The following is a 25,610-nucleotide window of genomic DNA, read 5'->3' on the forward strand; positions in this document are numbered from 1 at the left end:
TTCGCTCCTAGGCTTGGACCTTTGTCTAAGACCGAAACGTTGATGCTACAATGTATGTACGTATTTAAGAAGACTGGTGAGTGCACCCCTGTGACTGATTTCTCTGGATTTGTGAGGATTGATTCTGTCCTCATTTGGGTAGTCACCCCAGCATGTTATCTACGACATCGTCAGTGTGGACCCTATATATATATATATATATATATATATACACACACACTATCATTCGAAAGCTTGGCCAATTTCGTGTTTTGCATGAAAACTGACTTTTATTTATCAAATGAGTTGCAAAATGAATAGAACATATAGTCAAGACATTGGGAAGGTTAGAAGTAATGGTTTTTATTTTAAATAATAATTTTGTCCTTCAAACTTTGCTTTTGTCAAAGAATGCTCCTATTGCAGCAATTACAGCATTGCAGACCTTTGGCATTCTAGCTGTTCATTTGTTGAGGTAATCTGAAGAAATTTCGCCCCACGCTTCCTGAAGCACCTCCCACAAGTTGGATTGGCTTTATGAGCACTTCTTGCATACCATACAGTCAAGCTGCTCCCACAACAGCTCAATAGGATGGAGATCTGGTGACTGTGCTGGCCACTCCATTACAGACAGAATACCAGTTGCCTGCTTCTTCCTTAAATAGTTCTTGTATAATTTGGAGGTGTGATTTGGGTCATTGTCCTGTTGAAGGAGGAAATTGGCTCCAATCAAGCGCTGTCCACAGGGTATAGCATGGTGTTGCAAAATGGAGAGTTAGTCTTCCTTATTCAAAATCCCTTTTACCTTGTACAAATCTCCCACTTTACCAGCACCAAAGCAGCCCCAGACCATCACATTACCTCCACCATGCTTGACAGATGACGTCAGGCACTCTTCCAGCATCTTTTCACTTGTTTTGCATCTCACAAATGTTCTTCTGTGTGATCCAAACACCTCAAACTTTGATTTGTCTGTCCATAACACTTTCTACCAATCTTCCTCTGTCCAATGTCTGTGTTCTTTTGCCCATATTAATCTTTTCCTTTTATTGGCCAGTCTCAGATATGGCTTTTTCTTTTGCCACTCTGTCTAGAAGGCCAGCATCCCGGAATCGCCTCTTCACTGTAGACGTTGACACCGGCATTTTGCTGGTACCATTTAATGAAGCTGCCAGTTGACGACTTGTGAGGCATCTATTTCTCAAACTACAGACTCTAATGTACTTGTCTTCTTGCACAGTTGTGCACCGGGGACTCCCACTTCTCTTTCTACTCTGGTTAGAGCCTGTTTGTGCTGTTCTCTGAAGGGAGTAGTACACACTGTTGTAGGAAATGTTCAGTTTCTTGGCAATTTCTCGCATGGAATAGCCTTCATTTCTAAGAACAAGAATAGACTGTCGAGTTTCACATGAAAGTTCTCTTTTTCTGGCCATTTGGAGAGTATAATCGAACCCACAAATGTGATGCTCCAGATACTCAACTAGCTCAAAGGAAAGGCAGATTTATAGCTTCTCTAACAAGCAACCCCGTTTTCAGCTGTGCTAACATAATTGCACAAGGGTTTTCTAATCATCCATTAGTCTTCTAACGCGCTTAGCAAACACAATGTACCATTAGAACACTGGAGTGATGGTTGCTAGAAATGGGCCTCTATACACCTATGTAGATATTCCTTTAAAAACCAGACGTTTGCAACTGGTATAGTCATTTACCACATTAACAATGTATAGAGTGTATTTCTTATTAATTTAATGATATCTTCAATGAAAAATCAGTGCTTTTCTTTCAAAAATAAGGAAATTTCTAAGTGACCCCAAACTTTTGAATGGTAGTGTATATATATATTTTGTGACAAGAAATCACATATACCAGATAAAAGTCCAACACTCTTCATTACCAGCACAGGCAGGTAATTTGGCAGTTCCCCAAATGGCATATGTTACAGCCGTACATATTCACATCAGCTCATAGTTGCACAGGAACATGTCAGTATATCAGTATAGCAGTACTGCATCATATTACAGGAACAGTGGCCCTGACCAGGGGTGTAACTAGAACTTTGTGGGCCCCATAGCAACATTTTTAAGGGGCCCCCAACTCAGGTCTCAACCAGAGGGCCCTAAGGTGTTAAATTATGAATATATATGACATTCCCAAGGGTGTGAGTGCAAGACCTTAGGGTCAGTGTGGTGCGCGACGGTGCAGACCGGATCGCTAATAGAGATCCAATTTGTGGTGGGGGGGAACTCTTAGAGAGGGGGGCCCGGGGGTACTTACTCCCCATGTCCCCTCCCCTTAGGCAACACCAGGGCTGGCAACAGAAATCTTGGGGCCCATTACACGGATATCTATGGGGCCCCCCCATTACACAACCCACACATCCCTCCCAATACGTCTCACCAAATAAAAGACACTGTAATTGTGCTATCAATCTCTAACTACAGTATACAGCAGTAGAAAAAGGTCCGGCAGTCCGCTCACAAATGATAAGAAATGCACATATACAGATAGATACATACAAACATACATATGTACATACACACACATATATATATATATATATATATATATAAAAATATATATATACACACAAACATATATATATATACACATATATATATATGTGTGTGTGTGTATATATATATATAGATATATATATATTTCAAGGCTTGACAAATTTTTCTTCAAATTTAGGGGCCAGGATGAAAGTGTATGACCCAGACACCCCCACCCTACCACGCCCGCATTACTGTACACTTAACCTCCCCCCCAGGCAACCAACCCCCAGGGCCACATCACTAACAGGGTACCCCGGGCCTAGGCAAACTACCCTTCCACAGCAGCTAACCCCGGGCAAACTACCCCTTCCCTCTCCCCTGCGGCCTCATTACTAAGAAGCTAACCCCTCTCCCCGGGAACTTACCCCTACAATTATCCGGTGGACAGACAGTGGAGGACTGGAGGTGCGGAGCACATGTGCGCTGGGCAGCCTGTGTGACCGGCGGCGTTCGTTTCTGCTTCCTGGCCTCCCCGCTCCTCGATGGAATGATGTTGCAGTGGCAGGCCAGGAACACAGGGAGGGCCGTTGCAGCCGCGTCATGAGTAGTGAGGTCATGACGTACTATGCCCAGCGCCACGGCCGCTGAGAACGGGGACTGAGGTCCGGGGGTGAACACATAATTACTTGCCAGACTGGAGGCCAGCGGGGCGGTAATTTTAATTGTTTAATATCAGGCACGATCCGCAGCTGCTGTTCGTGCCCCTCTAAGCCGCCGGGCCCCATAGCGAACGCACCCCTTGCACCCTCTATAGTTACGCCACTGGCCCTGACATCCCACACCCCCTTCTGGATGCTAGTCTATGCTTCGAACACATTCTTAAAGGCTGATTACAGGTGCAGTTTAATTCATTAGATGGCAACTGATTGAGGCAACACCTGAACTGGAACCATCAGTCCTACTGCTTTTGCTCTGCCAAACCTGAGATATCTGGACATTCCACATTCACTTCATGTGGAATTATGCTGACCCTGCCACACTATATATATATATATATATATATATATACACACATACAGGGTCGGAGCACCCTGTGCTGGTTCCTTATAGTGCGCCCAAACTTCACGTGCAAAAATAGGGGTGTGGCCTAATTACCACAGTCCACGCCCCCTATGTGACATTATTTGGAGGCGTGCAGGCATGGCACGCCTCCAAATAACATCAGGCTGGGGGGTGCTTCAATAGCTGGGCTTCCCCCAGCCCACTCACCCATCACTGAATTCAGACTCCTTGGGTCCCCAGCCTCACAATTTGACCACCCGCGGACCACTTCGGCCTGCGGGTGGAACTGCGGGATGTTGGGGAGGGGTGCGCCCTATATGGGTGACACCCCTGTTCAACTGCACTGGTGAACACCCCTGGGTTAGGTTTAGGCACTTAGAGGGGGTTAGGGTTAGGCACTAGGGGGGGGAGGTTAGGGTTAGGCAACCCTAAGGGAGGGTTAGGGTTAGGGGGGGTAGGATTGCAATAACTTATATTAATCCGTGGTCGGGATCTTCACCCCTGCCGGGCTTCCACTGTCAGGATTTGAACCATGCGGCTGGCGGTATAACATACTGATTCCCACTAAAGAACCCAACTTGTGCACACAGAGACCGAAATGCAACTCGGTGCCAACATTCAAGCCTTTAAATAAGGACTTAAGGGGTCTATTTACTAAGCCTTGGATGGAGAAAAAGTGGACGGAGATAAAGTACCAACGAACCAGCTCCTAACTCATTTTTCAAATACAGGCTGTTACATGGTAATTAGACGCTGATTGGCAGGTACTTTATCTCCGTTCACTTTATCTCCATCCAAAGCTTAATAAACAGACCCCTGAGTTTCTTTCATAGTGTCATTTTAGTTAGTTAACATTGATAACGTCCATTTGGTTAGATAGGAAAGTACCTCTATTTCACATTAAATAATCACAGTGTAATAGAGCTGTAACAATTATAGTACTTTTTATTTGATTTATAATAAGGCTAGTAACAGTTCATTATATTTATGTGTAAGATAGCAATTGTGTTAGGTCTATAGGATTTACTAAGCAAAATATTAGTTTTAATTGCCCATGCTAGCTTATGAAAGTAATTAGTATCATGTAATACACCTTAGAATTGCTATTGCATATTTTGGTCATCCTAACCCGTGTTTTCTAGTTCTACCACACCCAATACCCTTATCAATATAGTCTTTAAGTAAAGCACCCCACCTTTACACTTTATTGGAGTCCTGACAGGGACGGTTTAAGAGAGGAGGGGGCCCATGTGTAGCCTCCATGCAGGCCCCCTCCTCTCCATCAGAACAGTGGCTTTGTGCCAAAGTCTACTCCGCCAGCGCTATGTTCCTGGAGCTTGCTCTACTGCACATGCGCATATACCTGGGAAAATGCCCGCCGCATCATTTTTACCGTGATTTCTGTCTGCAGCACCGGCCGACGTAGAACTCTGGCTGTGGGACCGCCATTATAGATATGCCAATGCGTCTTGAGTATTAAATACTAAAATCTTGTTATACAACTCTGATTTGATTTACTGTTTGTATATGGGGGAATTATCTGCTGTGATTTGAAAAAGGAAAAAGCAAGAGACGATTCGGATCAAGAGCCGGGGCAGATATAGACTGTTATTTTAGGGGGGGTCGATTTAATTATTAATTATGACTCCTCCTCTTTCTTGTATTGGCACCTCCCCTTTCTGGTCTCAACGCCTCCCCTTTACAGGTTTTTTTGTGTGGCCACACTATTACAATGTATATGTTTATGTATTCACTATGTGTGAATACACAGTTTTAGCACCAGCAGCCATCTCCCTGCTGCCCCCTCCCCCAGCCATCTCCCTGCTGCCCCCTCCCCCAGCCATCTCCCTGCTCCCCCTTCCCACAGCCATCTCCCTGCCCCCCCCCTCCCTTTGTCCAAGGGCAGCAGAAGCCATATAGGTACCCTGCTAGTCAGAAGCAAGGGCTTTGAGGCAGCGATGGTGTCGCCTATAGAGCCCTACACTCTGTGTGGCAGATCCGGTGACACACACCTAGTTATGGCCTTTTCCCACGGTCTCACTTAATGTCATCTGGCATGCTGTGTAAGAGAAGTACATCCCACAATAGAATCTTAGTAGTGTGAAATGAGGAAGGCAAGCTTATTAAATGAATGAAATGAGCCATCTTCATCAGCCAGTCGACCATAACTGAAAAGTCTGAAATAGTGGTGAAGCCCTTTCAAACAGGTGTTTTCCAACATCTAAAGTGATATAACCCCAGGATCGAAGGAACTAGTAAAGGTTGTTACAATCCAAAGGGTCCTCTTCTGGGTGTCTTATTGTGGTAGCATGTAGCATATCCAGGAATAAACTACTGATTGTTAAGATCTGTACAAATTATTATCTCTACAAGCATGATGATGATGAAGAATCTCTAGACAAGCGTTAAGAGGTACAAAAATCTGGAGACCAAAAATCTGATCTTTCTGCATTGAAAATCCATGTAGTCGAAATAACCGGCAGGTAATATTTTCTGTTTCAAAACACTACAGTATGAGAGGTCTAAATCCTTATCCAGATAAAGTAGGACCTGTAAGGAGCTGAAGGACGAGCCCTGACAACTGTAGTACCCCATAAATAAACTTTGTATATGCAGGCATATTAAAATGCAATCTGTCAGCGATTATGTACAAAATGTCAACATTGATGTTCAGCTTATGAGATATTATTAGTGAGGAGACACAGGTGATATGTTTGACAACTTATTTATTTATTAGTGAAAATATTCCAAACGCAAAACACACTTTACATGAGATGCAGCTACTAAAGTGAATATGACCCTACAGATACAGGCAATAACAATGGAAGAAAAGCAGCACAATACTCAGGTAGCACATGCAATATTAGATAGATATACATAAAAATTGCAATGATCAGCTTGGTTATATATTACATTTATTGTACATATAAGAAACCTCTATGTATATGCTCTCATACCATTGGTATCACCATCGATGGTGGTAATTGTGCTAAGGGTCCTCTCTCTGAGTGTTGGGGTTCATGCTGAGTTACCACTGGAGTAGTCACTCCGGTTGCTGGAGACTAAGATCCAGGCACCCAGCTCTGGTAATCTGTTTTGCGCTATCTTTAGTGGATTCCAGACAGGCTACTGATTAACTGTATTACTCCAGTTCCTGACTCCTTCATTTAGGATTAGGGGTTGAATTCAGGGGCGTTTCTAGAGAGGTGGGGGCCCGTGTGCAGTCTCCGACACGGGCCCCCTCCTCTCCGCCCGGCAGCGCACTGAGCTGTGCGCGGCCAGCGCTGGAGTTATAGACTCTGGGCACTAGAGTGTGCCCAGAGTCTATAATGTATGAACAAGTCCCCGGGAAAATGGCCGTAGTGGCCATTTTCCCTGTACTGCGCATGTGCAAATGATGGGAAAATGGCCGCCACAACACCAGACCCCGACGCCGATGTGGCACTCCAGAGAGGTAAGTAATATTATAGGTGCAGGGTGTGTGGTGTGGGGCCCCCTGGACCCAGGAGCCCGTGATCCGCGCACACCCTGCACCCATTATAGGTACGCCCCTGGTTGAGTTCCACTCAATTGGTTCCAGGGACAGACTGGGAGCCTTTCAGTAATTGCTGACCTCTTTGATGACACTAGGCCATATACCATATGGGTCCTGCCCATGATAAGACATCTAACCCAGCCTTTCTGTATAATTCCTCAGGTCAGTCCACGGGTCCTGACTCGGATCTAAATACTCAAACCATGACACTTAGGAATAGTACTGTGCGCAAACCTAGGATATCCATGGTTCTGCAATTTGTTGGGAGAGGCATAATAGTTAAAAGAAGATATGTAACTGGACTTCTTAATGACTGCAAGTATTTTTAACATTTAATGGACTCATTCTCATGTATATGAGATGTGTCAGTTTCACTTGGGCTAAAGTTATTACTCTACTGAAGCACATTTTATTTTACCTTCTTTGGGCAGAATAGTGCTTTTCTCTGGTATTATGGTGAAATATTTTTTCACCTGGGCAAACCACTCGCTAGTTCTGGTACTGGGAGACCTGATACACCATACTAAAGGGTGCTGTAGTAATAATTCCTGATTAACCTCTCTTATGTGGCGGCACCATGCACCGCACATTAGTAATATAGAGAGTTATGTTATGAAAGCTTTTTGCTTGGTTCCTAGCCCATAGACTGGATTTCCAAACTGACATTGATATTGTGGGTCCAGTGATGACAGCATGGTCGGGAAAGTGTAGCTATCATCTTAAGTGTATATTGAGGACAGTATTTGGAGATGTGGTAACTCAAGAATGGCCATTTTAGATAGGCCTATAGTTAAGAAGGAAAAATGGTTCTTCAAATAAAATTAATATTTTACTATATTCTTTAGCTGTAGGGGGCAGCTTTGTGAAACCTAATTGCATTCTAGTAGCATTATTAGGCATGTGACTGGGAAGTCCACTATTATGGGCTTGGATGAGCTCTGTGGACCAATGATGCCCTATTAGTCATAACTCTCTTGGGGTTAATGTAACAAGCAGTGAAAAGCGTGGAGAAGTGGACCAGTGGAGAAGTTGCCCATAGCAACCAATCAGCTGTGAAGTAGAATTTATTAAGTACAGTCTATAAAATAATAGATAGGAGCTGATTGGTTGCTATGGGCAACTTCTCCACTGATCCACTTCACATTTTTCACTGCTTGATACATAGGCCCTTTAGGCTGTATATGAATTATTGGCATTTGCTACAGTTGTGCCCACCCCAAGAGGAGTCAATGCAGTCACTGTCACACACCCTAAGACTGTGTGTGCAAAGCATGGGCTTTTGTGATGCATATTGGGGGAACTTTGTATACGACCACCAAAGAGCACAGCTATTCATGGAGCTTTTCTCATACCAGCATGAAAATATTGTGAAGTAATGAAGAGAGTTTGTCAAAGGCACTTTAACTGCTGTAAGGAAATCCTAATGCGAGTGTCAAACTGAACTGACTGTTTTTTAAATTACTCTATAAATATGTATTCTGTTCATGGCAGTCGTAATGTGTAATGCCTGCAAACATTGTAGTTTCTATCCCTTCAAAATAGAGATGCAAAATATCACTTCAGCAGCTCTTATGACTCCACGTCTTGAAAACAAATTCTGTTCTTTGCATTTTATCCCTCTGTGTCTGGACAAGCCTTTTGCTTCCAGCAGTGGATTGACACACTCCCTACCAGAGCAAGTCTCAATCTGCTAGGCTGTTTCCTTTCCTGAGAATAAGTACAATGCATCCTAACTCCTGTGAAACTACAAGTCACAGTGAAAAGGCTAAAAAAACATACTAATGATTCCTAGATTTGAAAAAAAAAAAATGTAAAAAAAATCTTGTAACACATTTCAATATAAAATATCTAATACACTGAAATAAATGTCATGGGGCAGCATGGTTGGCATAGTGGTTAGCATTACTGCCGTAGAGCACTGAAGTTAAATTCCCACCAAACCCCTATCTTGGTTGAGTTTATATGTTCTCTCATATTCTCGTGTTCATGTGAGTTTCCACTAGGTGCTCCAGTTTCCTCCCACAATCCAAAGACATACTGGTTGGTTATTTGGATTCTGACAAAAAAAAAACTCAGTGTATATGTGTGTCCATGTGACAGGAAATATAGGGCCTGATTCAGACCCGCTCGCAAGCGCACAGCGCCCGCAAGTGGGTCGATGGTCCTCCACTGCGCATGCGCCACCTCCGGCGTGCGCATGTGCGAGACCCGTCCAGCAACAACAGCTCTGTCGATATGGGTCTAGCTACAAGATGGGGTGGCTGTCGATGGTGAGTGACAGCTCGCCTTGTTTTGTAGGCAGGGAGGGGGGGTGGCAGCACAAACGCAAGCGTTCCCTTGGGAACGCCTGGCGTTTGTGGGCGGTCCTACTGACATCACTAGTGATGTCAGTAGTGGACTTCCTGCTCTAATAGAGCAGGAAGACCACTCGGGCTTGCGGGAGCTGAAACTCTACCAGAGGATCTCGACGAAAGCCCGATGGTCGTGATAATCATGACAGACTCCAGGCCGCCCACAGCTTTGCGAGCTGGCTGGAGTATAAAAAATGTAAAAAATAAAAAAACGCCCATCAGGCCTGCGAGCTGCCGGAGGCAGCGAGCGGGTCTGAATCAGGCCCATAGATTGTAAACTCCAACAGGGCAGGGACTATGAAGCACTGTGGAATATGTGTGCACTATAAAATTAACTGTTAGTAAATAAATAAAATGTTTTGCTTTCTACATAGCAGTGCAGGTAATTGTTTATTTAAACCTGGACAGACACAGATTGGGGAGGATGCAGAGTTGAATACACATACATTTGCATTTGCAGAGAGTACCTTGCGTGTGCATTTTAAGTGCACAAACACTTGCAACTGAAGGGGCATAACTGTAAATTATTTCAATTGTTCAGCTAGAACACGGGTGGGATTCCTTTTTTCTGCTGAGGGCCATTTTGATATATATAACATTATTTGCTGGCCTAGTGCAGGCCATGCCACCAACCCTGAGGATGCCCCCCGGGAAGCAGTAAGGGCAGCGGTGTGACCATCTGTAGCGTCCTAAGGATACTCCAGGTGGCACTGCTGCATAGATTCTGGCTGGAGGTTGCCATTCTAGACACCCTGCTAGCCAGATGAGGCTAGCAGAAAAAAGTTCAGAGGGCCACACCAAATGATTCCGCGGGCCTTATACGGCCCATGGGCAGGAGGTTCCCCTTCCCTGAGCTAGAAGGAGCAGTACAATTGTAATCTTGTAATAAGGGGTCTATTTACTAAGCAGTGTTAGGAGACAGAGTGAAAAGTGATAAGTCTGTGATAAGGTGCAAGCCAATCAGCTCCCAACAGTCATTTTTCAAACACAACCTGTGAGATGACAGTTGGGAGCTGATTGGCTGGCACCTTATCACTTTCTTATCACTTTTCACTCTGTCTCCTAACACTGCTTAGTAAATAGACCCCTAAGTGTATTGCCATTATCTTGGTAATTTTCATTCTGCAAGCCCAGCAGGGTCTCTAATGTGTAATAACAATTGGCATGACTCCCAGACCTTGCTAAGACGTTAACCATAAAACCTGAAAGACGTAGGGTCAACAACAGGGAAGAAATTTTTACGTATAGAAATGATGTGATAGCTTACAGTCGCTTATCAGAACAGGATGCAGTCAATATCCCGACAGTCAAGATGCCGAAGCTTAGAATGCCGGCGCCGGCATTCCGATCGCTGGAATCCCGATGGTAAGTACTGGGGTAGGGAGAGGATTAGGGTTAGGCACTAGGGGGAGGGTAAGGCACTAAGGGGGAATAGTTAGGTTTAGGGTGCGGAGAAGGGGAGGTTAGGTTTAGGCACCAGGGAGGAAGAGTTAGCTGTAGGGAAAGGGAGTGGGTTAGGATACTGACTGACAAGTGTCGGTATCCTAACCCTTTTGGGATGCCGGCGTCGAGATCCTGACCGCCGGTATCCTGAGCGCTGGCATTCCGTACCCATCCCATCATAACAAAACCTCAGAGATTTAGGCCCATATTTAATTGCCATCGAAAAGTCCCAGACTTTTCGCATGCCGGAATTGTCGCCCCGTCATCGCCAGTTTTGCCTCTGGAAAAGTATCTCGCTCGTCCCCACGATTCGCCCTATTCAATAGCATAGGACGCGAGAACGCGACCCGGCGAAACTGAGATCGATGAAAAGTACTGTCAGATCTGGGGAAATCAGCCTGGCACCCCCCAAAAGATGCACTGACATGGGGGATCACTATGGATAACCCCGAATAGCCCTGCTGAAGATATTTGGGGTACTTGAATGGTCTCAATAGCTGCTATTGAGCGTCTTTGCACAAGTGGTGAAGAATAGCATTTAGCAGTTTTTTGGCTAAAATAAGTAGTCCCAGCAAATTTGGGGTACATGAAAATGGGTGCAAGCATGGTTAAAAATCGCTAAAGTGCGTTGTTTAAAAAAAAAAAAAACACACCTTCAGCAAGTACCTGCAAACAAAAAAACAGCTTGGGCATACTTGGGGGACCCCCTGGAGTCTTTTTCGCTAGTTTTTAGTTTGTCCCCCAACTCTGAACTTTTATGCCCCCAAAACGAAAGTTCTTTTTTGGGGTGATCTGAAGTATTTTTTAAACTTTTTTTGATGCAGTTTACCTTTGGGGGACTGTCCCAAGGCTGCATGGGTGTTCTCGCAACTTTGCACCCCAAACCCCCAATTCTGCACTTTTTTCCTCCTCCTTTCAGAGGCGAATCTTTTCCGCTGGTTACAAGGCGCGGACTTTTCGCACCGGCGGAAACTCTTTGCAATTATATAGGGGGAAAAGTTCTCGCCTGGTGAAATGAAGTCACCGGCGAGAACTTTTCGCCGATCTCGGCTTTTCGCCGGCAGTTGAACACGGCCCTTAATGGATTTCATGGTAAGATGGCTACACTGAAGCAGTTACAATTGCAATTCAGGAATTTGGCTTCACTAGGAAATTATGCCTACTGGGCAAGCCTTTTGCAGGTTCTCATTGCTGCAACTAGTTGGGTAGTTGGACCACACCATTTTATTGGCCTTACAAAAGAGAACATGTAGGTATGGATATATTCCTTAGAAGACATTTTGGAGCAAAAGTAGAATCATAGCTGGGACTATGGAGTTTAGGGAAATGGTGTGTATAGCGATGGCTTGCAGAATAGGTACATGCAGATGTAAATCCCAATGTGGAACTGAGCTAAAGAACAGACGTGGTTTTCAGGTCAGATAAAGTGGTGGTGGTGGTGGCGGCAGATTTGAACATGTTCTCATCTAGGTCACTTCCTGTTGTAGCATTAGAACTGAAATGTCATAAACTGAACATTTGGGTGAGAGCGAGGCAAATCCCAGGGGAAAATGATGACATAGCACAAGTGCTCTCCAGGTGTCATTTTTTAACATTTTCCACAGGCAGATGCAGCACTACAAAGGCACCGTGTCCACCTTTGGGAGTTAGTGACCACAGGACTAGCAAATTGAGCCTCCATAGCTAGAAGACGTGGAACACCTACTGCAGATATTTGGATGCCTGGTTAGCTTTCACACAGGTAACAGTGTTGTGGACATAAGAGAGATTGTACATTTTGTACATTCAGCCAGCACAGCAGTATGGGTGTATGCAGGTATTTATTTTTCTTATAGTCATTGGCTGACTTCATGTGATGAGGCAGTTCAATGTAAGGAGAATGGTATCTGTTGGAAGAGGCTCACTTTACATCCAGATAAGCTGACACCCCGTTTCTGGAGCATGCTGGTCTGAGTTTGACGCATCATTCTTCCATGAGACTAATGCTGAGTACACACTTAATTGACCCAGCTGGCGTCCAACCGTCACACATACCAAGCGAACAATTTGGTAAGCATACACACTTACCAATTTAATTATAATTTGAAATTCCTGGCAAGTTGTGATGTCAGTGTCGGTGGTTCCTGAGGTCTGTGTATGAGCCGGTGGGTCGCCTGCAGATGCTCATGATATATCTGCAATATATATATATGGCATCTGTCGTGCTGCACAGCCAACACAATATATCTGTGAATGACGTTGTCCACAGATATATTCTGTGTACACATGAGTCGAAGCACTATTGTACAACAATATATTGCATAGTGTATACCCAGCATTAATTACCTAGTTAGCCCCAGTAGAAAATAAATTGGGCAGAACATAACCAGTATGAATAATCAGTAAGCAAATGGGAGTTAGCATTTAGTTATCAAGTCAGAAATTTGCAGTTGGGCTGCAGGAGATGAGCCATACTGAGGGAGCAGCATATCTTATCTGTATTTGATGTAAAAATAATAACAATTTATAGTCATTTTATTTATATAGCACTTTTCTCCAGAAGGACTCAAGGATGAAGGAACTTTTATACATGTGCCCAAAATCTCCTGGCCTCCTCTTTACACATGAGGACAGTACAGCTCGCCTGGCGCTCCACACAGCAACGTAAAACTGGTTTACCATTGCAGTTTGACCTATACCGCATGCAGCGGTGTTTGCACACTGAAATTTCACCTTCCAAACCACAGGATTGTAAGTCCCATGACTTGGATCTGAAAACCGCACACAATGTGTGGCACGTTGCAATCCACACAATGAATTGCAGCTTCATACATTTATCCCAAGAAGACCAATGTTAGAGTCAGAAACAGAAGTCAGTTGAACTATGCAGCCATTTCTAGTAATTGCAGGGCAAACACCTTCCCAGCCAAATCTGTGAACTTTAAATTGAACATTTGCACAGTTTACTCTGGAAAACTTTGGTACGCCCCATCTGAAAAAAAAAAAATACTATGTACGACGCCCCATGCTGCAATGGGGCACATTTGTCCCCCCTTAGCTGCTGAACCAGGCCCCCGCCAGGTCCCGCCAAACAAGCCTGGGCCACTTGATCAGTATCCGCCCTCCCTGCACTCTCAACGCCCCTGATGAAACCCATAAGTATGCAACAATCTTAAACTTTACTTAGTATCCAACAAATCCAACAGATTACCTGAAGGAAAAAAAGATGCTGGGTGATGTCTTGAAAAAGCTCTTCAGACACATTTTCTGGGTAAAACTTTGCCAAAAAGCAGAACTTTACAGGATCTTCTTTGGGGATTTCTTGCTGTAAAATCTGTTAAATATAAAGAATGTAGTATTAGTTTTCACAAAATACATTTGTTACATTACAAGTTGTAAATCGTAATGTAGAAGGACAAACTCGGTCCTCAGGACCCCACACAGGTCACGTTTTCCAGGTCACCCAGCAGGTGCACAGGTGTATTCATTACTCACTGACACATTTTAGAAGAGCTAATTATATCACTTGTGATTTTGTGAAGAGATCTGGAAAAGATGCACTGTTGGGGTCCTAAGGACAGAGTTTGAGAACCTGTGTTCTAATGTATTGATTACCTTTTTATCTAGATTCAGCCATGTGTCCATTCCACTCGCCATATACTGTAGTCCAAAGAACCAGGTTTCTTTTATTGCCAAATTTCTGCATACCAAATCAAAGAGATATTTTCCCTTCCAGTCCATCTACAAATACAATATATTTATTACATATAGATTATAAATATTATTATAAAAAGGATCATATATAGAAAGCAGTTTTGTAAATAATAATAATATTATACTCCCCTAGTCATGCCAATATGCCCAAAGAGTTTTTGAATGCTGGGCATAAACTGTCACATAAAATGCCTGTCAGACTGACATTTTATCTGACAGCCTGGTATTGTGGCCACACATCGGGCAGGATGGACTATACTGAAAAATGCGATCAAACATCCGAAAATACAGTGTCACGACCAGGGTTTCCCGGCATAGGGGATGACGGGTATTACCTGGGAGGGCGCTGTGGCGTGGTCCTTCCAGCGGAGGAGCTTGTGGCTGGCTGCAGGCGTTGGCTGTACGAGGTGTTCCGCAGGCACTGTGTCATTCTGGCTGGGGTAAGCCTGGTGGTGTTTCCATTCTGTTCTGGTATGGGCGCTGCCATCTTGCTTCTGGTCATGTAACTTAGTTGCCTAAATCCTGGCGTGTCACATGCTCTCTCTGACCATTCTTGATCCTGTACTGAGTACTTAAGGGAGTTCAGAGCTCCCCATAGTTGCCAGTGCAACGTGTTTCACAGCGTATGCTGTGAGAGAGTTCCTGTGCTCTTGAGACCTATCTGTTCCGTGCTCACCTGTGCTCTTGCTGGATCCCAGCTTCCAAGCAGCCTGCATTGCTCTGCCTGCTCCCAGTCTCCTGCTGGAACCACCCTGCACCTTCCATTAACCCTCTCCCTGTCTAAAGACCTGAGTGTGCAGTTAACCCTGTCCCTACACTGCCTCCAGTTACCTAGTTCTCTGCAGCTATCCTGTGTCTACACTGTGCCATATCAGTGCTATTCATCAGTTATTCAACTACTCCATAACCTCTCTGGATTTCATCACACCAGTATCAATTTGTAACCTGATATCCTGTCTGCTGCCTCGCAGTAACCATTCGGATTACAAATACTTTTTTATTATTTCTGTCACTACCTGGACATTACCCACTCTTGCTTCACTTCAGTTTCAAGTCATCACCTCCCCATCTATATTCTGGACTTTATATTATCAGTGCACATGTCTTCAAGTTCACTCATTAAAAAACCCACTTTTCAGTTTAAGTTTGTTCAGGTGTCTGCTCCTGTTACTACCCTGGGTCCGCAACAAACTCAGATCCTAACAGTTTGCACTGGCCCAATGGACTCGGCCACGGGACAAGAGTCCGGAATGAATTTAATTCGGTGCATAGCAGGCCATTTGGAAAATCTAGGAAGCTATGCAGTACCAAATGGCCCAGTTTTTACAAGAAATGACTAAACGTCAAGATATTCTGCAAACTTTTTTGACTATGACAAAAAATTACTAAGGTGGGTCATCTAGACACCCTCAGTTATCTTGGTGCTCCAGAGTACAGTAACCTTAATTGCTTGTTAAACTAAAATAATACCAATGCAAATAATCATTGATACAATACACAGCGCTGCAAAACTTTAAGTCAGTTGCTAGTCTGACAAAAAACTACACCCAGTGAACAAAGAGAAAAAATAAGGTTGCGCTGCTGTGGACTGTCTAGTTAAAAAGTACTTGATTGATTTAAAGAAACACCTGAGCCTCTCCGAATCATAAACATTTAATAACACATAATAACATTTGATAATACCATCAATAGGCGTCTAATATGAATAAAATCACAGTAATGGTTTTGTCTGGTAGATAATATCAGACTGTCACTTGTAGTATGCCGGAGCTCATTGTAAAATCAGCGTGTAGCTGCACTGGAGTCCCCCGGCAAGTTATCACCGCTGGTCACATCTCCGGATCAGATTGAACTTAACATCAGCCAGTAGTTAGGACGGGACACTTGCCGTCTGTACTCATTGCGGCAGAGAAGGAAGGAGACCGTTCACACCACCAGGTGTCGGACGGACGCCGGTCACCTTGCGGCTGCCGTCCGGCCCCATGTGCCAAGAGGTACTCACGGCTCCACTGGCTGCTGCCACGCTACACTGGGGGACTCCAGTACAGCTACTGTATATTACAAGAATATCTGAATGGTCCGAAGAGTTGTTGTAACAAAGACATTACTGTGATTTTATTCATATTAGAAGCTGCCTATTGATGGTATTATCAAATGTATTGTGTGTTATTAAATGTTTATGATTCAGAGAGGCTCAGGTGTTTCTTTAAATCAAACTAGTACTTTTTAACTAGACAGTCCACAGCAGTGCAATTTATTTATTTTTTAAACTACTTTGACTACTTCAAATGTAACAGTGGTTACACCTGCTCCTCCGTCTGATAATACAGGTTACAGGACATCCCCCCGGCTGCACATACCTATGCCAAGCAAATTTGACAGCAGTCCCAAGCTTTGCTGCGGATTTCTTAATCAGTGTGATGTGCAGTTTGCTTTGCAGCCAGATAACTTTCTTTCTGCCAAAACTAAAGTGGCCTATATTGTATCCTTATTGTCCGGCTCAGCTTTGGATTGGGCTTCTCCACTCTGGGAGCGTTCAGACCCCCTTCTGGACAATTATACTGAATTCCTCACATCATTCAGGAGGATTTTTGATGAGCCAGGAAGAACTGTTTCAGCCTCATCCAGTATTATGACTCTAAAACAGGGAACCCGTCCTGTCAGCCAGTATGTTGTACAGTATCAGATTTTGGCATCAGAGCTCAAGTGGAATGAGGAAGCCCTTACCTCAGCTTTTTGGCACAGACTTTCTGACCGATTAAAGGATGATCTGGTCACCCGCCAGCTTCCTACTAATCTTAATGATATGATTTCTCTCTGCAATAAAATAGACCTACGCTTTAGAGAACATCAGGCTGAGAAGCATAGAACTGACTATTACAAGCCACTCCCACTGTCCTCTCCTACCCACCTACCTCCTTCTCCTACAGATGAAGAACCCATGCAGGTGAATCATACCCATCTCTCCAAAGAGGAACGACAGAGAAGAATAGTAAAACACCTCTGCCTTAATGTGGAGATTCGAATCACCTGGTGGCCTCCTGTTCCCGTAAGTCGGGAAATACCCATTCCTAACTGGTCCCGGGGACATCAAGTTAGGAGTATAAGTTCGTCCCCAAAAATTTAAAGATTCAGTCTTAACCGCAGCTTTAGACTTTACACCTAAACCAGTTTTCGTCACTGCTCTGTTAGATTCTGGAGCAGCAGGAAACTTCATGACCTCTAGTTTTGTGGACATGTTACAAATTCCTTGTACATCTGTTCAACACTCTATCTCCCTGACCACTGTAGATGGGCAACCTCTCTTAAATGGAACTGTCTCTAAGGAAACCCAGCCAGTCTTGGTTAGTATTGGAGCACTCCATTCTGAGCATCTTAGGTTCCTAGTTATACCCAAGGCTTCCCATGGTTATTCTAGGATTTCCATGGTTACGACAGCACAAACCCAGGATTGACTGGTGCACAATGCAGGTCCTCTCATGGAGTACAAGTTGTCAGGAATCTTGTCTTCCCAAAGTATGACCTGTGAGGAAAATAGCATCAATAGTATCTCCAGCAATACCTAAAGAATATCAATCCTTTGCTGATGCCTTTTCTGAAAAACAAGCTAATGTCTTACTGCCTCACAGAAAATGGGATTGTCCAGTTGATCTACTACCTGACAAGATGCCTCTTTATGGTCATACTTATCCTTTGTCCCTGCCAGAGACGAAAGCCATGTCGGAGTATATCCGGGAGAATCTGGAAAAAGGTTTCATTCGACCTTCCACTTCTTGTGCTGGAGCAGGTTTCCTTTTTGTTGCTAAGAAGGATGGTGGGCTAAGACCGTGTATAGACTACAGAGGTCTTAATGATATTATGGTTAAGAACAGATATCCACTCCCATTGATTACAGAATTATTTGATAGAGTCAAGGGATCTATCATATTCTCCAAGTTAGACCTACGCGGGGCTTATAATCTTATTCGTATCCACGCCAGAGAGGAGTGGAAGACCGCATTCAATACAAGGGATTGACATTTCGAATATCTTGTCATGCCCTTTGGGTTTTGTAACGCACATGCGGTTTTTCAAGGTTTTGTCAATGAGATCTTCAGAGATCTGTTCTATGTCTCCATTGTTGTTTATCTAGATGACTGTTATGATTCCTGGAGGGAATCGATGGTATAATGTAGAGCCAACTGATGACAGCCTTGAGGGCTGGAATGTATAGTACTAGTCGTGGCCAAGGGTTAAGGATTTGGTTGCAGCCGTTGGGCTGTCGATGCTGCCTTGGGGCTGGTTTGTTTTGACTAGTTGTACCGAGGGCAAGAGGTGTGATGCAGCCTGTGGGCTGTAGAAGCAGCCTTGATGGCGGGTTGTGGCCTTCCTTTATATTCATTGCCAAGGGACTGATGGTGTGAAGCAGCCTTTGGGCTGTTGGAGCAGCCTTGAGGGCTGATAATGACCTGGGGCCCCGGGACCGTTGCAGCCTTTGGGCTGATGAGACTCAGGTGAGGTATGCAACAATGATGTGGGGCTGCTACCAGTGCCGCCGAGATGACACTGGCGACGGTGTGCTTAATAGTACACCTGGAATGCAGAGTGGCTACCAATGTCGCCGGGATGACACTGGCGTCAGTGTGCTAAATTGCGCACCTGGAACGCAGAGTTACTACCAATGCCGCCGGGATGACACTGGCAATGGTGTGCTAAGTTGCGCACCTGGAACGCAGAGCTGCTACCAGCGCCGCCGGGATGACACTGGCGACGGTGTGCTAAATTGCGCACCTGGAATGCATAGTAGCTACCAGTGCCGCCAGGATGACACTAGCAATGGTGTGCGATGGTGCGCACCTAGTGCGACTGGTGCTGTCATGTTGATACAAGCCACCGGATGGTGACAGATGCTTCTGGGGCAGGAAGTGCTCTGTGCTGCCCAGATGGTACAAGCAGCATGTGTGGACGAGATGCAGGTGAAGCCGCCTGGATGGAATAAATGGCACACACGAAACACAGCTAGATTGACTCAGGAACTTGACTGACGTGCAGGAGACAGGAACCGCAGTGGCGTAACTATAAATTTTGCTCCTCCCTGCCAAAAATATTTCTGACGCCCCCGAAATGGCATTTTGGTAAAATAATTACAGGGCCATTTATATGCAATTTGCCTCCCAGTGCAAAAGTAAAAAAATGTGCCCCACCCCCCTAGACAGTTTGCAGTATTTTTCCTTCTTGTAGTAATGCCCCTTACACATTATACCACACACCGTAATGCCCCTTACACATTATTCTACACACCATAATGCCCATTACACATTATGCCACACACTGTAATGCCTATTACCAAAGTGCCACTTACATATTTGCCCCCTGACACCATTTTATACCCCACAGTAAGGCTTCTAATTACTTTTAAATTACCTGCTCATTGTCAGGGGTCTTATACGGTGCCCCCAGTAGTGGCCCCCCTATGCAGTGCCCCTTATATAGTACCCCAGGTATATAATTTCCCCAGTAGTAGTCCCACCAGTGCAATGCCCCCAGTAGTAGTCCCACCAGTGCAGTGCCCCCAGTAGTAGTCCCCTCCCCCTCAGCAATGCCCCCAGTAGTAGTCCCCCCCAGCAATGCCCCCAGGGGTAGTCCCACCCAGCGGTGCACCCAGTAGTAGTCCCCCCAGCAGTACCCCTAGTAGCAGTCCCACCCAGCAGTGCACCCAGTAGTAGTCCCACCCAGCAGTGCACCCAGTAGTCCCCCCAGCAGTGTCCCCCAGTAGTAATCCCCCAGCAGTACCAGTAGTAACCCCCCAGCAATGCCCCCAGTAGTCCCCCCAGCAGTACCAGTATTAGTAACCCCCCCAGCAATGTCCCCAGCAGTCCCCCCAGCAGTACCAGTAGTAGTAACCCCCCCAGTAATGCCCCCCAGCAATACCAGTAGTAGTAACCCTCCTAGCAATGCCCCCAGTAGTCCCCACCAGCAGTACCAGTTGTAGTAACCCCCCCAGCAATGCCCTCAGTAGTCCCCCCCAGCAGTACCAGTAGTAGTAACTCCCCCAGCAATGTCCCCAGCAGTCCCCCCCAGCAGTACCAGTAGTAGTAACCCCCCAGCAAAGCCCCCCAGTAGTAGTCCCCCCCCGGCAGTACCTGTAGTAGTAACCCCCCCAGCAATGCCCCCAGTAGTAGTCCCTCCCCCAGCAGTACCAGTAGTTAACCCCCCAGCAATGCCCCCCAGTAGTAGTAACCCCCCCCCCAGCCAGACAGACACACACACACAAAAAAAAGACCTCCACTTACCTTGATCCCCGCTCCGGCATCAGCTCCTCCGTCTGGCGTCCTCCCGGGCCGGCCCACTCTGCATGAAGGGAGAGCTCTCCCATCAGTCGCTGTGGGAGCCAGAAGATGCCCAGCTCCGGCAGTGGGCGCAGCAGCCGATGAGAGTCTGTTTGACTCTGATCAGCTGCTAAAACAAACACATAGCAGCCGGCGCCGGCGGCTGTTTGTTTGTTATGCTAATAGTGTAGTGCGGACGGCACTTATGTACTGTCTGCACTACCGCCCTGCCTGGGTGACTACCAGATGCTAGAGGTCCAGTAGGACCTCTAGCATCTGTCTCCTCCGAGGCGGCGGCCATATTTGGAGGGCCTTTTTCTGCAGATTTCATGCGGACGGCTAGTCCACATGGAATCCGCAGCCACAGTGCCCCACAAGCCCCTGCGTGGAGTGAAGGACTGGCTGCAACTTAACAGATACAGGGACCAATCAAAGCAAACCCTGCAAATCTCCCTGATGACAGACTCCTGCACCTGGCCTGTGCACACAGACAAGAGAATCAATTAGTGTGCAGTTGACACTGCATAGAGACAGGCAGGAATAAATGCAGCGTCTCAATAGCAACTGAAATGACCTGCTAGCTGCAGATCCTAACAACGACATTCTGATTTTTTCTTCATCCCTAGAGGACCACCACAAGCATGTAAAAGAAGTCCTGTCTCGTCTGAGGGAGAACCATCTCTACTGTAAATTGGAAAAATGTGTCTTCAGCATTTCAAGTGTACCATTCCTTGGATATATCATCTCCGGTTCCGGCCTGGAAATGGATCCTAAAAAAGTTCAAGCGATTCTGGACTGGTCTCGACCTCAGACATTGAAGGCTGTTCAGAGACTGCTCGGATTCGTCAATTATTATAGACGTTTCATCAAGGGATTTTCATCTTTAATGGCTCCCATTACAGCATTAACTTGCAAAAATGCCAACCCAGCTCTGTGGCCTCCTGAGGCAGAAACCGCCTTCCAACTTCTTCAGGAATCGCGTCATTTAGCCCTACCCCCCATTTAAATTTGCGCCAATCGCGGCAATTTACAGCAAAGGGGAGGGGCTTAACAACGCCCCGTGGCAGTCGCAAACCACCTGCTTCTCCTCCCCTGGCTTCTCCCGGGGAGGAGAAAAAAAAGTAGGCAAGTATGCCACCACCCTGTTACCGCCCAGTCACCACCAAGGAACTATCCAATGCCTTTTATACGCCATGCATCTCAATCGCAACTGCTCCTCTGTGCGTGCACTAATTGTAATGTATGCATTGTACCAGTTTTTAGGGATTTGTGCACACATGCAGTAGCAAAGACACAGCTATAACATGGCTATAATGCTGGCTTTAATGTAGTTTTATTCATTTTCACAGAGTATATATATATATATATGTATATTCCCTAAATCCACAACATGATTTAATTTTCTGCCCCTTTCAACACCATTATACCACAGATTAACTATACGGGGTCGATTCAGTAAGCTGCAAACTACTTGTAGCCGTTAGTAAGCGCGGCTATATGAAGCACTTATGGTACCTCAAGACAAGCCCCATATGGCTGCGTGCAAAAATGCACAAGTCCAGGGCAAGAACTGGCTGTGAGGAGAGTGAATTGCAGTGCCGTTGGTGGTATTTCCAAGTCACCCCCCTCGCGACTATTTGAATCGACCCCTATCTGTTATAAAAGCTGGCTGCAAGTATTACAGCATATAACTTGGATACATATATTTCAGGTCTGGTCATGTGTAATCTCCACAGGTGGGTCTTCAGATTTTGGCTTATTATTTTGTAATTTTTTTCTATAGTTTGATTCGTCTGTTATTGTATTATAAAACTGAGAAACACGTATTAGTGTAATGCTATTATGAAGTGCCTTCAGGGCCTTTCCATTGTACCAGCACGATAGTCAACAAAACTGTACATGTTGTAACAGGTTGTCACTTATTATGGAAAGGTAACATAAGAACACTTGTATTAGTCATGAAGAGAAAGTTTTAGATGTAAGCACATCATTTCTACATTATACTCCTCGTAGGGAGTCATGTCAATGTTAATACAAGTCGGGCTACCACTATAAAAAACTAAATTAAAATGGGTCTTTTTATAGAATAGCTTTAATAGAATAGCTTTCACCTTGACTACATAAACTCTGTCACAAATATAGGGCCTGATTCAGACCCACTCGCGAGCGGCTGTCCGCTCGCAAGTGGGTCGATGGTCTGCACTGAGCATGCGCACGACGGAGGGAGCTCCGTCGTGCGCATGCGCCAGACACGATGAGCGAAGGACTTTCCTTCGCTCGTTGTGTCCGATCAAAGGGGGCGTGCTGTCAATGTTGATTGACAGCACGCCCCCTTTGGTGGGCGTGCCTCCCTGACGGGGGCGTTCCCACGGGAACGCCTCCCGTCAGAAGCCGGCCCACTGACATCACTTGTGATGTCAGTGGGAGTGATTTTGGCTCTGATAGAGCCAAAATCACTCCGGAGCTTGCGGTTGAAAACCTCAACCGCAGGCTCCGGCTCGCAATTTCGATGGTCGCGATGGTCACGACCATCGCGGCCATCAAAATGCACGCTCGTATAGCCTGTGGGTGGTGACCCACAGCTATACGAGCGTCCAGGAGGACGCTCCATGAAAATGGAGCCCGGCCCTCATTCAGAGCGTGCGCTCTGCTCAGAGCGTACGGCTCTGAATGAGGGCCATAGACTCAATTTAAGAAATTTGTTATGTAACAATTATTCTCAACAGTGTTATACAAATACCAGTGTATCATGGCTACAGCTGTAATTCCAGTGGTTTTGTCACGCCTGAGGTTTGGTTTTTGGTCGGAACAAGCATGGGAGACTGAAGAGGAGATATGAGAGGTGTGGATGAACTTAGGTGGTTTGAGCCAGGACTTTCTTGTGTATAGATGCGAGGAGGTAGAGCTACGGCAGTGGATGATGGGCCCGAAGGCGAGAACAGGAATAGAAAGTCTTTACTGAACAGCAGGTTAGAATGGAACTGAATATATAATTCTGAATGAATGAGCAGATTCGGATTGGGACCGATGATGCTGGATCCACTTGAGACCAGTGTTGACGATTTGAAGAACTTGATGGAATTGAGGAGCTCATTCAGACCCGTTCGCTAGGCTGCGCTCATTCGCTGCCATAAGGAACGAAAATATGCAAATGATGCGATCACACGCTAAGGTACGAGGACGTCTCCTATATCTGAAGGTGCGATCACCGGGTGAAGTTAGACACCCACCACCCACCAGCCAGGATAAAGACGCCCACTTTCAGACGTCATCTCCAGGAAGTGTTTGAAAACATTGGTACCAGGCAACATCGAACCACCACGCAGTGCTTAAGGTAGACTCTAGGCTACCGCAAGCACTGCGATCACTGCTGCCTTTATTTCTCTCATATGACGCGTATGCTGACGCTACGTGTTAATTATTCACACTCTTAAGTTGGTGTAGAAACACCCAGCCACGCCTGTGCTAGCGCAAGCACACCCCATTTACACAGACCTGCCCCAGTCACCACCCACAGATGCACCATTCTGTCACTCAAATTAGCGCTCTGGTAATATACAGAGAGCGATCGTCTCCCAATCGCAGTGACTGGTTCGTGCATGCACATTGCGACTTATACGAATGCGCAGTTTGCAACAATCGTCTGGCTGCGAATGTTCGCAGCCTAGCGAATGTGTCTGAATCAGGCCCTGAATCCGATGTTAATTAATTATCGGTTGGTTCTGAAGTTGATGAATTGAAGAACTTAATTGATAAGAGACCAATGTTGATGAATTGATTAACTTGATCAGTTGGGACCGATGTTGATGAATTGATGAACCTGATTGATTGGGACCGATGTTGATAAATTCAGGAACTTTTAGGAAGCATCGGATGAAACTGATGGTTGGAGGTATCGGCTGGATCCGATGGTTGCTGTAAGAACAAGTCTCAGGGCCTGATTCAGAAAGGAATGCAGTTGCTTATATGCACGCAATAGGTCGATTGTTGCGTACTGCGCATGAATCGCAGTGCTCGTGCACCCACTAGCTATTGCGATCGAGGACTGCGATCACAGTAACTATGCAGACCCTTCACAAAGTGATTGACAGGAAGTGCCATTTGTGGGTGGTGACGGGGGGGTGGTCTGAGAAATGCAGGCGTGCCAGTGCGCAGGGCCGAAACTAGGATTTTGTCACTCGGGGCAAGACAGGAATTTGGCACCACCCTGGCAATTCCCCCATAGTAATGCCCCCTGCAGCAGTGCCCATATAGTAATGCCCCCTTCAGCCGTGCACCTATACTAATACCCCCTGAGGTAATGCCCCTGTAGTAGTGCCCATATAGTAATGCCCCCATAGTAATGCCCCTGTAGTAGTGCCCATATGGTAATGCCCCCATAGTAATGCCCCTGTAGTAGTGCACATATAGTAATGCCCCCATAGCAATGCCCCTGTAGTGCCGCTTACACAAAAGAAAATAAAACAATACCCCTCAAGTCCGCCGCCATCCAGTCCGCCCGGCTGGTCCTTGGAACTATGGGAGAGACGTCATGATGTCTCTCCCATAGTGCCCGTGGGGAGAGCCGGAAGCTGGAGTTCAGGAGAGAACTCCAGCCTCCGGCTACCATGGCACTGCAGGGAAGGAGCCGGGCGCCCACTGATAATAAAATCTCAGCTGGCGTCCGGCTTAAAGCCTCCCTGCAGCGCTGGTCTGGAGGACACTGCACCTCCAGCCCCCCCTAGTTGCGGCCCTGCAGTGC

At 45.8% G+C, this 25,610-nt stretch overlaps 1 protein-coding gene across 9 annotated transcripts in view; it reads right to left on the reverse strand.

The window, feature by feature from the left end:
• LOC148507552 (merlin-like) overlaps positions 1 to 25,610 on the reverse strand; it is a 170,513-nt gene that overhangs the window by 65,463 nt on the left and 79,440 nt on the right. For 6 of the 9 annotated variants that reach the window (XR_015869701.1, XM_088445924.1, XM_088445925.1 and 3 more), the window contains 2 exons: positions 14,463 to 14,588; positions 14,059 to 14,181 (listed from right to left, as the gene is read on the reverse strand). The exons of 2 other annotated variants lie outside the window; for them this stretch is intronic. Coding sequence is in view for 6 of the 7 variants with exons in the window: in XM_088445924.1 (XP_088302050.1) it covers positions 14,059 to 14,181; positions 14,463 to 14,588 (249 nt within the window). In the remaining variant the exon portion in view is untranslated. Of the gene's footprint in view, positions 1 to 14,058; positions 14,182 to 14,462; positions 14,589 to 14,896; positions 15,319 to 25,610 lie in introns of those variants that run through there. One more of the 9 variants, XM_088445927.1, reaches the window with a different exon arrangement.

The sequence above is a fragment of the Taudactylus pleione genome, unplaced genomic scaffold (assembly GCF_031769625.1).
Source record: "Taudactylus pleione unplaced genomic scaffold, aTauple2 ptg000391l, whole genome shotgun sequence".
In the NCBI taxonomy this organism is placed as follows: domain Eukaryota; kingdom Metazoa; phylum Chordata; class Amphibia; order Anura; family Myobatrachidae; genus Taudactylus; species Taudactylus pleione.